This window comes from Lodderomyces beijingensis (assembly GCF_963989305.1).
Source record: "Lodderomyces beijingensis strain CBS 14171 genome assembly, chromosome: 8".
Lineage (NCBI taxonomy): Eukaryota > Fungi > Ascomycota > Pichiomycetes > Serinales > Debaryomycetaceae > Lodderomyces > Lodderomyces beijingensis.
This window is the reverse complement of record NC_089977.1, coordinates 186528-199125: the sequence shown is the minus strand read 5'-3', so window position 1 is coordinate 199125 and position 12598 is coordinate 186528. Positions and strand designations below refer to the sequence as shown.

The following is a 12598-nucleotide window of genomic DNA, read 5'->3' as shown; positions in this document are numbered from 1 at the left end:
CTTCTTGGGGATTTTCTTTGCTTATCTTTGCCTTTTTTTCTTCTTTATTTCTCGTTCGTAAGTAGCTGGTGGTGGCCATGGCAATGGCAGTGGGTGATGGTGGGCCCCTGCAAGATGATGCAACGGCACATCACATTGCCTGTTGCTGTCTACATCAATTAAACCAACTTATTTTTACCTGGTATTATATCTGCGATTGTCTTGTACCCTTGACCTCGACACAAACTCGGCGTGCCGACTTGCCGAAACACACCAGTTGGAACCACAGCGGAAAAACGGGCAACTCATAGTCAACGGGTTTAGGGGGGTGTTTGTGCAGCGGAAGACTGGTGGGAAGTTGGAAATTGGAAACTTGGAAATTGGAAACTTGGAAATTGGAGTTGGAATGGGAACATGGACTTCATAGCTTGAGAAAAAAAAAAAGTTGAAACCCCAGCAAAATAAGGTCCCAACCTCGTATTTCGTATTGCACTCTTTTGCCATGAGAATAACTTCCCCGTTCCCCATCGCCACGGATTCCTGGGCAGTCTGGCTCCTTTAGCAATCTCAGCTATCAAGAATTTAAAACATAAAAAAAAAAAAATTTCGAAAATCTTACCCGATGGTTGGAAAGATCTCAAGAGACCCTCAAATGGATATTGTGTCCGTGTACAACCCTCTTCGTTCACGCAGATCAACCCAAAACCCCAACCCAAAGCCAAACTACGATGATAAAAATAATGATGCTCGCTCCCATTGACTGCATTTATTATAAAAAAATTTGTTTTCCAGTTCATTGACTCGGCTCTGATTCAGCTTTTTGCAGAGGACAAGCTGCAAGGTGACGCAGCTCCCGCAAATAGGGAAAATGCCACACATTTACTTTCCTAGGTTCTTTTCTTTTACTTATCATATTTCTGATATAATTTTGCCCAAATTGAATAGGGATTATGGAAAATAAAATTGCAATATTGCAAAGTTGCACGGGGCGGGGATTGGTGATATCTCTTGGGAAAGAAGGAAAGAAAGAAAAGGAGGGAGGGAGTTAAAAAAAAGGGTAGGTGGAACTAGGAACTTGTATTGGAGTTGCTTGTTGCCTGGTACAGCTGCGATGTGAGTTTATGCATTCCCGATGCCACCATGGTGGGATCGGATCCCGTTATCCTGCACAGGCGGCAAGCTGGTGGGATGGATAAGCGACAAAGGTATTGAAACAACTAATTAACCTCGATGAAGGTGATGAGCATTTTCGAAAATGACAGTTGGTGTGCGTGGGTCATCAAACCTATCCCATACCATTTCCGCTGCCCCCCCCTCTTCCCTCCTTCACCCCCCTGTCGTCTTCTCCTCTCTTCATCAGCCCCTATTCTAGCTCCACGTTGGTTCACTCGTCAGCTCAAGACCCAAGAACTGAGAAATGAAACTGGTGCATAGCGCAGAGTGAAAAAGGAACAACGAGTCGTACGACAGCGGCGGTATTTTCTGGCGCTCTCCGCTTTGCACCGCGGACTAAAAAAAAAACCACCTCTTTTTTTTTTTTGCACCCAAATTGCAGTAGACGCGGTGAGAAATGAGAAATGCCCTCGCACTTTTTTTTTTTTGCAACTTAGCCAGCCCAGGTGGAAAGATGGGCACATCAGATGGACAAGTGTTTACTTGCTTGGTTGATTCCAAAGTGGGACTGTCTTTGAGTTGATCTCTAGCTATATCTAGCAGTTTTTGGTACAGTGTTGGCGACGTGGTTTCTGCTGGGCTCTGAGAAACAGCACTGATGATAATAATAATAATAATAATTCGGTTTGACGTTCATTTACGAGAATGACGTAGTTGAGGATACGTTTTTTGTGACTAAAGAAAGTCGAGAGAGGGTGAAGGGTGGAAGGAGCAGCAGCAGGAGGGGAAAGGGTTGGGGATTTTGAAATATTCTGGGCAAGTTGTTGAGTTTATCATCTTTTTATCTGGAAATGTAACTTGTGAGTATCTTATCTGATCTCAGGGGGGAGGGAGGAGGGGGGTGAACTCCGTTTCTCGAAAACCAAGTGGTGGTCAAATGTGCTATTCTCTGGTGACGGGAGTTTTCTCTCTCTCACTCCGAGCCAGATGTGTAGAGGAGCCAACCGGCTACATCGCTTCAACAACTCAAAGTTGAAAGATAAACACTTTTAGTATTACATGTCATACACATAATCAATCCGTAAATGCATCAACCGTAACTTTCTTGTCTTTTCCAACAGAATCAAGCTTTGCGGGAGACCAAAGCCTCCAGGAAGCAAAACCAAACAACAAAGCAGTAGCAAGAGAAGGTATAAAAAAGCAAAAAGTAGCCAAAAAAGGAACCATCAACAGGTCCAACTTCAAAGAACCAAATAGACAGTGAAAGTCCAAAAAAAAAAAAAAGAAACCCAGAGCCAAGTTCGTCATCAATTCGTAATCCAATTCGTAATCCAATTCATCATCATAATCGTCATCATCGTCGTCATCATTGTCTATTTCCTTCATACAAATGACTTGCGTACAAAGTTCAAGTGTGGTGGTTGTGGTTGGTATGGATGATGGAAAGGTAAAGCCAACGAGGGAGCCCCAACGCTACCCGTGTGGAACCCACCAACACCAACACCAACACCAACACCGACACTTGAAACACCAGCAACACCAACATTGAGATTCGAGTGGTCAACCTGTATGCTTCTAGCGCGCTTATTCTTGCCATTGGTATGAGTCTTGTAGTGCTGCATGCAGTTGTCCTGGCGAGCAAAACGGGCATCGCATGAAGGCCAAGGACACTCGTGTCTGCGCTCGCCAGTGTGGATCCTGTTATGTCTAGCCAAGTGGCCCAGGGTTGTAAACGAGCGAGAACAAACTTTGCAAACGTGTTTTCTCCTCAGGTCTCTGGGACTGGTGGCGGAAGTGCGGGTGGTGGTGGTGGTGGTGGCTGAGCTTGATGCGGGAGTCGAGGCAATGGGCGACTGAGGTGATGCCGGGTGGGATTCAGGTGAGTGGTGCTGCTGAGCGTGGTGGTAATACTGACCATGTGGTGGGTGTTGTGTGTGCTGTGCCGGTGGTGGTGGTGCTGTAGCAGAGGCGAGTTGCAGGTTCATATATTGCATGTGGGGAGAGGTGGAACTAGATGGTTGGTTAGGGAGCGAGCTGGAGCGGGTCTTGGCGTCGTAGGCACTTGGTGCTGGGGTCTGGCACTGCTGCAGTGGGTGTGCAGCAAGTGGGGCAAATTGAGCTGGCTGGGGGAAAGTCGTCGAGGATGGGATGGAAACTGCTGACGGACTGGGCAATCTTTGAGTCGACAGCAAGTAGTAGTGAGACGAGGGCGAGGCCATGGTGAAACCTTTCACCGAGCTGCTTTTTCTGCTGTTGCTATTGCTGTTGCTACTGCTGTTGCTGTTGCTTCTGCTGGACTTGAACTCTAATGGCAAGGGGATCGAAGTGAGCAACTCGCCAAACGAGGGAAGCGAAGTAATCTTGGGCTTTGCCGCGTCAAAACTCGTCTCCACTGACAAATGACGAGCAGGTATAGCCTGTTGGTATTTACTTGTAACCGTAGTTGGGGTATAATTCTGATCTTGCATCATCATCTTTGAACCAAGTAAAGCGACAATTGGTGAGGAATAAAAAAACAAAAAAACAAGGACAAGGACAAATGAAAAAGGTGAAGTGTAGTAGTATCTGGAAGGAGTGAATGTGATTCAAAGACCTCTTCTTCTTGGTCTTCTTTCTTTTCTCTTAGGAAATGGTAATTGGAAGACCTGATGAGGAAATTTGAAGTAATTTATATAAAATGAAGTTCGATAATGGAAGGAGGAGGAGGGGGGTGGCAGAGATTAATATATATATATCTGTAGATATGTATAAATAATTAACCCGTAGTATATGCCCTACTAAGACTCCAAGGCTTGTTGTTCCAAGGGAAGGAAGGAAGAAAGAAAGCACGGAAGTTGTGAGAACGAAAAAAAAAAAAAAAACAGAGTAGCTGTAGTAGTAGATGTATCATGTACCATGTATTACTCTTTTTCATACAGAATGGGCATGTAAGTGCAAATGGGTATATGGCATGGCATGGTATGTATCTCTGGTAAAAAAAATTTTATTTTTTTATTTTTTTTATCCTTTATTTTTCTTGGAATTTAGCTCGTTGTGCATGGCTTACATAAGTAGGTTCTGCACAGAGACATTCTCTATCCTGATTTCCCGATTATGCCCAAACGTTGCAAAAAGTCTGTCTTATGTGGAACGGCTAATTTTCGCACCAGGTTAAGCTTTTTAGCCCATTCCCAACTGCCCTGCTGCATGTCGATTATTTGACGCGACAGCAATTTTTGCGACACGACTCTGGGAAGCCAAATTTTGACATAACCTGTTACTTTAATGAGGTTTCCAGCTTTCCCCCCCTTCCCCCCCCCCCCCACCCATCCTCGGCATCAGCATAATTCCCTAAGCAGTCCACTTTCCACCTTTTTTTTTTCTTTGGTCAATCTTCAGTGACTCTTGAAATGTGCTTTATGACGACAAGAAATCCACCATCATCAAGAAATCAAGAGATCTTCTTGGATAGAGAGAAAGAGTGAGAGAGTGTGAGAGTGTGTTAGATCTAAGTTAGAGTGCAAGAGATACCAGAGTTATCTGGTCTGTGGCGGGTACACGACCAAACACAACCCCAACCCCCAAGCACCGCTAACCACCATCTACAACCCACCAGCTACACCAACCAAGATCTCCACGGCGAGGAATGCCTTAGGCAAGATGAAGGACTAGAAATTGAAGATCCAAGAAACTCTCACAATCTCAAGCTCTTCTTGTTCCCCACGCCCCAAAATAAAACATCACCTGTTTTTTTTTTTATCTTGACAGCTGAAACCAAGGAAACAACCCCCAAGACCTTTTTTTAGTTTATTATGGTGGGAGGCGGGGGGGGGAAGCACATTTACGCTGGCGGTTGGGACATGTCACGGGTGTGACGAACACTCCAGGAGGTTGATTCCTCCTCCCCTCCCTTCCCCACCGTTATTGCTTGGTATGAATACCGCAGATGCAAAGGCGGTAGTCTTGGGAGTTCTTGGAAAAAAAATTATTCGAGGCCAGGTTGCGAAAATATAATAAATTCGCTTGATTGTGCTCCCGATCGAGCTTAATTGATGAAGCGAGTTGGCGGCGAGAGGCCGTGGAAGATATAATATTCGTGAATATTAAAAGTTCGATGGGTTAAGGTACAATCAGGTTTGAAGTGTAGGGTATTCAGGAGCCTCAAAAGTGACACTTTGACACCCACCAGGAGTACCTCGTTGAGACTGCCGTATCATTGGAGACAGGGGAGGAAGAAAAAGCACGAGGGAGGCGAGAGAGGCGAGGGAGGGGATGGAGAGAATTTACAGCTACTGTAAGGGAACGAGTGAGTGAGTGAGATGTCTTTGCATGATGACATGATGGTATGCCTATTCGATTGCCCCGTCTCAGAGGCGGGCATAGACAGAGCACAGATCAATGTGACAGCCACTCTGCTGAAACATATTAAAAACCACCGTTGGTGGTGATGAAAAAAACAAAAAATATCAAGCACCGGGCGAAAAAAAAAACAGGTGCTCCCTCACCATGGGTTTTTCTCACGTTGGGTGATGCAACGTTGTGCTGGCGCTGGAGGCCCCAATACCCCGCATTGTTCTGGGGAGTCAAGAGACCTGGTTAGAGGCGAAAATGTATCTGAGGCGGGTTGACCATCAAGGAGACCAAGGAGAGATTGTGTCAGGTAGATGACGAGAGTGAAGCAGAAAAAGTGTGGTGTTTCCCAAAGTGAATCTCTTGAGAATTTTATTTTTTTTTTGCCAATTCCAATTGCAAGCCTGGTCAACGTCAAGACCGTTTGGTGGCCCCTTGGCAACACGATTTTGAGCGTATTTGTTGAGGATTGTTCTCGATTTGGGATGACTGGTTGATATCGTGTAGGTTTTTATTATCTTGAGCGAAGATAATCCTCCCTCACCCCCGCCCCTAGTTTCAGGACTCAACTTGAGCTTTATGCAACTTCTTCTTCCTTTTAATCCATGTAGGTAGAGTATCGTAGAGTGAGAGGCTTTGTAACAACCTCCGCTGTCAAAATAGACAAAAAAAAGTAAAATAGAAGAGGTGTAGAAGTAGCCGCTATATGCCTGATATTATCGGATGGCTCCAGGTGCACGATGCGTCCCATTTGAGGCCAAGACAACCTCCGCCAACGAGAAGAGAGCTCTAATACAGTAGAGCCCACATGCACTACCAAGCTGGATGCTTGGAAAGTAGTATGAGAATGGGCAATAGACAAGTGGAACCCAATGGCAGATAGTAACTACTCCAAAATAGAGCCAGAGATTGCAGTTTTTTTTTTGAGAAAAAAATTTGAAACCAGTCCAGTCCAACTAGCCTAGCTCAGAAAAAAGCAACGTCTCCTCTGTCAGCCTCATTTTTCGGCGTGAGGAGCGGTTACGCCCAGATGGGTCCACCACCAGGAGATAACTCGATTGTTCCAAACTTGCCCAAATTGATGCAATTTGCAATTTCAAAAAAAAACAAAAAAGAGGCTGCAAAACCTGCATATAGAGCTGAAAAATTGCAGCTAATGAGATACTCGCTGCCGTAGGGGGGTCCGAACGCCGTATCGTTGAAGAAACTGTAGCCAGACTGCAGCAAGTCTGCAGCAGGACTACAGCAAAGCTGCATCAGCTGGCGTGGTGGGACAGCAAGCGATCCCCTTCGACGAAAGTTGTGCTGTTTGATGTGGGAATGGACGCAAAATGTGCCGATGCGGATTAGGCAAGTTTTGCGCCCCAGCTTCTCCCTCGCTCTCTTCCTCCTTTCTACCTCACTCTTTTCCTACCTCTTGCCCGCCCTGTGAGCTTCTACTTGCATGGGCACCATTCTGAAAATTACTTTTGGCATGGCTAGTAGAGTTTCTGCTGTGGCGCGGCCTGCAATAGCTGATCGACCAGAGCACGTGACGAAGCTACAGTCTTTTAGATTCAATGCATCCTGTCCTGAGGCAGTTGCGTAGGTTACTTTTGCCACAACGTTGCACGTAAGACGAATACTCGCATCTTTCCTTAGCATGGGCTTAGTATCAAGGGGAATGAGCTCTCCGCCCGAGGGTATTCTCCCTGCGAGGAACGCCAAAAAGAAGGTGGTGTTTTTTTCTTTTCTTTTTCACCTTGAGTAGTAAGCAGGACCTGTTAAGGTATGTGGGCAAACCATAATACTTTCCCACCCTGCGGCGGAACACAGAAAAGACAATTCGCGACGGGCCGTGGGCGGTGTAACGAGCAATAACATTATCGGTTCTGCCTGCTTCAACGTTGGCCCTTTCCCAAAGTATACGCCAGAGAAAGCCCATGGCATCTTTTTGTCTCTACGGGCGTAAGCCAATATCGTGAAAAAAGAAAAAAGAGAGGTTTGCAAACCATCACCGGCGCGTAGTTGATTCCTATTTCTGATGGATAGTTTGAAAGTCGACTACACTTGCTTGCTTTTATTTTCCATGAGACGCCTCTCATCGATTTTGATATCTTGTGTTCTCCCCCACCGTGGAAGCTGATGGTGTTCAAAGTTGCAGACGTTTGCCATGTTTCAGAACGGAGTGTTTAGAAAGATGGGTGAGTTGCAGTTTCTTTTGTGGCGAGCTAGCTACTCGGGCTTTTTGTATTTGAGTGCAGCATGCGGACTTGTTATTTTTGAGGACTGCTTGGAGCTGGAGTCGGGGCTGGTCTCATCTGAAGCAATCAAGTATTAACGAGGTCTCCACAGTCATCCCTTCCTCCTGCCTCCCCAGGCGTGCGGATTACGACGTACATAGCTGGGCGAGTCTGAGTCTTCCTTTTTCAAACTACAAACGTGAAGATTGTCACTTTCACTTTCACTTTCCAAGATATCTCCGATACACTTCCCACCCCGGGCCGTGTGAGGCAAGGCTCCAAGGTACACCTGAGGAACAGGGAGTTTGCAAACCTTTGCTTGAGGGTGAAATAAAAAAAAACGAGAATAAATCCGAGAAAACTCCTGATCCTTGTTCTTTTTTTTTTTATTGTATTATTGGAGACGTCAAACAATTGGACGAATGCCGTGGGAGAGATTTTCCGAAGAGGAAAAAATGGCTTCATGCATCCGTCCCGGACAACAATCCGGAAACGTATACCTTGCCTTGCGTCAGTCTTATTGATTTCTTGTTTTCTTGATGAGACTGTTTTGCAAAAGTTTGAGAGCAAAGTTCAGGATTTTGGTCAGCGTACCTCAACATGCTTATTTGCAAGTCTGTGGGAAGGGGGGATGGAAGCCATTGGTGTTAAAAAAAAAAAAAAGATGCACTTTCGCTTGATTGAAACCGATCAAAACAACTCGGCGTTTGGCAATTAGGGATTGACTGTTGTAATTGAGAAATACAGGCCAACTAGGAAGGTTTTCAGAGAAACAAACCGGCCTAGTCGGAGCTCGTGTGGTTTCCAAACTTCTCGATGTTAGCCTCGAGGCAAATGCCTAAAAAATGCTAGACCCCTTGAACCCTTGAATCTAAAATTATAAGGAGATAAATGGCATGATAGTTATCAACAACAACAAAAAACAACTATAACAGCAGCATCGTCAACGATGGACGAGGTTTTTTATTGCCGATGACTGATGAAAATCCCATCATTTCCTCATTTCCCTTTTCCTTAGAGATCTCCACTCCACACAAAGAAGGGACCTCCGCAAGTACCCCTATAATTACGTGGCCACCCTGTCCCACGGGATATCTTGGTAATTACGTGGTGTAGAAACAGGACAATAGGGATAATAAAACGGAGTAGTGGCCGTGCATTGCTTGGGCCAGCGCCTGAGTGATTGATGTCAACAGAGGGAGAACCGGAGCGAAGCACAAAATTCCGATGGGCAAAATTAATAGCCGGACTTTTTTTTTGGCCCTGTTTTTCGCAGCCACCAAATACGCGAAAGACATACGTAGTTCATATGAAACGATATGGTTCATCTGGTTTGTTAAAGTTCCATGCAAGGCGGTGGATGGGGCTTGGTTTGCGTATCTCACCTGATCTATAACCATTGACCCTCCTTCAAAAGTAAGACAAACAAATAAGAAAAAAAAAAGATGGAGCCTTCTTTTTTTTGATAGAATCGCCCATGCACATTCCAAAGATCGTCTTCATGCATCTTTTTCACTTATTCCTGTAAGCAACAAAGATCGCGGGTATGCTTGAGAAAATTTTTTTTTTCAATGTTGTCATGTTATTGATGCTGGTGTCAAACGTACGGGAAAAGAGCGTCGGCAGGAGACTCAGATTTCGGACAATTTAATTTCGAGAAGCAAGCAGACTTTCAAACGTACGCTAAAAAGAGCAATCCTTGCTTCAAGGGTTCTCCCACGTATTCAAAGCAAACGTTTCAGTCCAATTGTTGAAAATCTATGGATTTTAGAAACACGTCAAAAAGACGCGTTGGAAAGGAGATGGCGTTTCGGCGATCAAATAAGGCTAATCGGCATGGATACTAGCTAACTGTAAAAACTAAACGAAAAAAAAGCAGAATGGCAAATAGCTAGAGGTTATGCTTGTTGAATTAGTTTGCAGGCCTTGGAGTAACAACGGCCTAGCCCAAAGGACAACCTGGGCCGTAGGTTCATGGCAGCGTTTGCATCTCTTTGTCTGGCTTCTTTTTACCTCCAAAAGGCGAGTTTTCCACGCGTCAGGGCTTGTTTCGATACAATGCGATCCAGGGCAATACCCGAAACAAACAAACAAACAAAGAGTTCAAGATCGTAAAGCTACATCGAGTGCTGATCTCAATCTTACAGGATCTGGCAAATTGACAATAGTCACAAAGTAACCTTCTTGGAGTTACTTCATTTTTTTTTTCAGAGTTGGCAGTGTTAAACCATGGTGTGTGCACAGTACTTGTGCATGTTTTTCTTCATCATCTGATCTACATTTTTGAAGGAAGCAATAGCAATGTTCGCTAATAAACGTTTCCTGCTCGAACGGCTGGCTCCTCCTCCTGATGCGTGAAAAGAACAGATTTGATTTGTTTATCTTCAAGAATTTGCCCAGATTTGAAACTACAACAATTCCAAGGCCAAAGGGTGATTTCCTTTGAAAGGGTTGTTTCTTGTTTCTCGACGCGACCAGCTAAGAGATTGGGCGCCCGCGGTTTTCAAACGTTTAGACAATAGACTGATAGGATTTTTGACCCTGTTGCAACTTTTAGGTTTTTTTTTTTTACAATCAAAACCTTTTCGGTGTATGGAGAGATAAATCTTTTGGGGGCCACTGGTGTTGCACCTGATAAACCTTTATCCATGGCTGGAAATGCTTATGCTTGAAAGGCAGGTGGTTTACTTCTACTGCTGCTACTTTACTTGTTCAACTTTGGTGATGCCCTGGGCGGGAATGCACCTGGAACCAGACCCACAACACTCAGTTCATACCTTCACCCAAGCAAAGGGAGCCTTTCTTGCCAGACCCTATAATTTGCAGAGATTCTATCCCTTGGGGTGTTCCCTCTCGCTCTACCCTGACCTGGTGGTTAAGCAACTCAACAAGTCTCTCTTATCGGGAGTTGCTGGGCCAAGTTGTTTGAGAGAAATCTCATTCGAGCCAACCACACTCAAACCACACAACCAACGAACCACCAATCGTTACCCGGACTTCAGGCTTCAAACCTTGCTTCACTTATTAAAGATTGCTCCGTATTGAGAAGTCCCATATGGTTTGCATACTTTTTCGTTTTTTTTTTTTTTTTTTTTACCAGCGGATGAAGCTTAGTCCTTGTGCCAATCAGGTTTGCCATTTTGCCCAAAACAGAAAGAAAACTACCCGTACCAAAAAAAAATATCCGTCCATCACTGCTAACCAAACTTTTTAATTTTAGACGGTGTCACATTCTGGAGTTTGTTTAATTTAGAGCAGCACTCACAAAAGCCAAGCACGTTTTGACGGTTACTAGCGCTGTCATTGGTGTATGTTTGTGGGTGTGAATCTGACGCAATGGCAATTTCAAGTTCAACTCTCGCTGCATCACTTCGTATATAGGCTGTTTTAGATTAAGCCACGCTCCGAGATCTTGGCAACGGTTTGAACTAGCTGATTGAAGTGGAGGCCACGAGGATTGAGTCACTTTGGATGGAGGGGTGGTGGTTTACCCACTTGTTTTGAATAGTCAGAGGAAAACAGACGGAAGGGCAAGGTTCCGCCTCAATGCTTTTCTGCCCTTAACTTTGCAGCTGCTGTTGACCAAACGCTGATCCTTGCGCGAGATTTTGCCGATTGGAGATCTGCAATTGCATACGGAAGCACAAGGGCCAAAACGAACACACTTTAAAACATATTAGCACATTAAGAGATTAGCAGGACAGTGCAGTGCAGTGCAGTATAATCACAACGTTTGATGCAAACTGAAGAATGTCCTCATCGGAGCACGGCTTCCGTACCTGGGTACTCTTTTTGGCAATCCATGTTCTCGGGTATTGCTTCCCCAGGATGTCTTGCAACACGATACAAAAAAAAAAAATTTCGCACCCAACGATCCCAGAACGCCCCCCCCCCCCCCAACTTTCAACTTGCAGTGAGTTCATCACCTGATGTTCCAAGCATGGTTTGAATCCACTCAAAGGTAACTAGCCTAATTCATCATTAGAGTGAGGTTAACCGTTTTCTTCCTATTCTTCATTTTCGTTTTTTTTCTATTTTTTTTTTTTATTCTTTTAGTCTCCGTTCAACCGTTGACAGGAGCTTGGCTTATCACATCTGGTGAAACCCAAGTCAAAATATGTTCGAGGAGGCCTATTTTTCGAACAAAAGCCGTATTCACACATACGCGGACACATTTGCAGAGAGTGGGTTAGTTGAGCGTGCCGGGGGATCTTAACGCTAAAAACAGCACTGTTTAACCAAAAAGATTTAGCCTGGGGGTATAAGTTTTAAAGCCAATCAATCACAACCTTAATTCGCATCCTTGCAGGCTGGAGGCAGTTCCCAAGTCTAGTTCTGCCTTTTATGGTTTTTTTTTTTTTGAAAGATCTCTTTTTTCACGTTCCAGATTTCAGTTAGCGAGGGATAGATCGCTAGAGATAAGGAGGGCTGGAAACGACTACTCTTGGTCAATTGTTCAAAAAAAAATAGTAATTTTAACTGCCGTTCAAGCACTAAATTGCCTCAATCTCCGATCGGTGTCCGATGCTATCAGCCGACTCTGGTCAGCGGTGAGCGCCAGCGTGTATGTGTTTTGTTATTTGCATCTTTGCATCTTCCTCGGATCTGTCCACTTGCTTCAAGAGGTACCCCCCCAAAAAAAAAAATTTCCCTTTGGGGGCTCATTTAGTCACCCCACCAGCAAGAACCCCCCAAAACCATCAATCATCTCCTTTCCAAGCCCTTTCCTAAGCGGGACTTCGAACCAGACGCGAGATTTTTGTCGATTCGTTTTAGATGAAAACGATCTTCATTGCAACCATCTAGGAACAAGCACCCACCCTTCTTTCCTCTTTATTTGTCGTTTTTGCAAGAAACCCCCAAAAACCGAAAGAAAAGATTCTTTCCTATCACGAAGCTTCTTGATTGTTTTTTTTTTCCTTCTTTTTTATTGTATCTTGCAGGAAGTGAAGTTA

The 12598-nt window shown here is 44.7% G+C and overlaps 1 protein-coding gene across 1 annotated transcript; it reads right to left on the bottom strand. All coding sequences in view use genetic code 12, as the record gives it.

Moving 5' to 3' along the window:
* Positions 1-2474: 2474 nt before the first annotated feature.
* LODBEIA_P58410 (uncharacterized protein) lies at positions 2475-3563 on the bottom strand (the record flags this gene model as incomplete). Its single annotated transcript, XM_066976218.1, has 1 exon — positions 2475-3563. The coding sequence occupies one exon, from the start codon at positions 3561-3563 to the stop codon at positions 2475-2477; it is 1089 nt and encodes a 362-aa protein (XP_066832779.1).
* Between the last annotated feature and the right edge of the window lie 9035 nt (positions 3564-12598).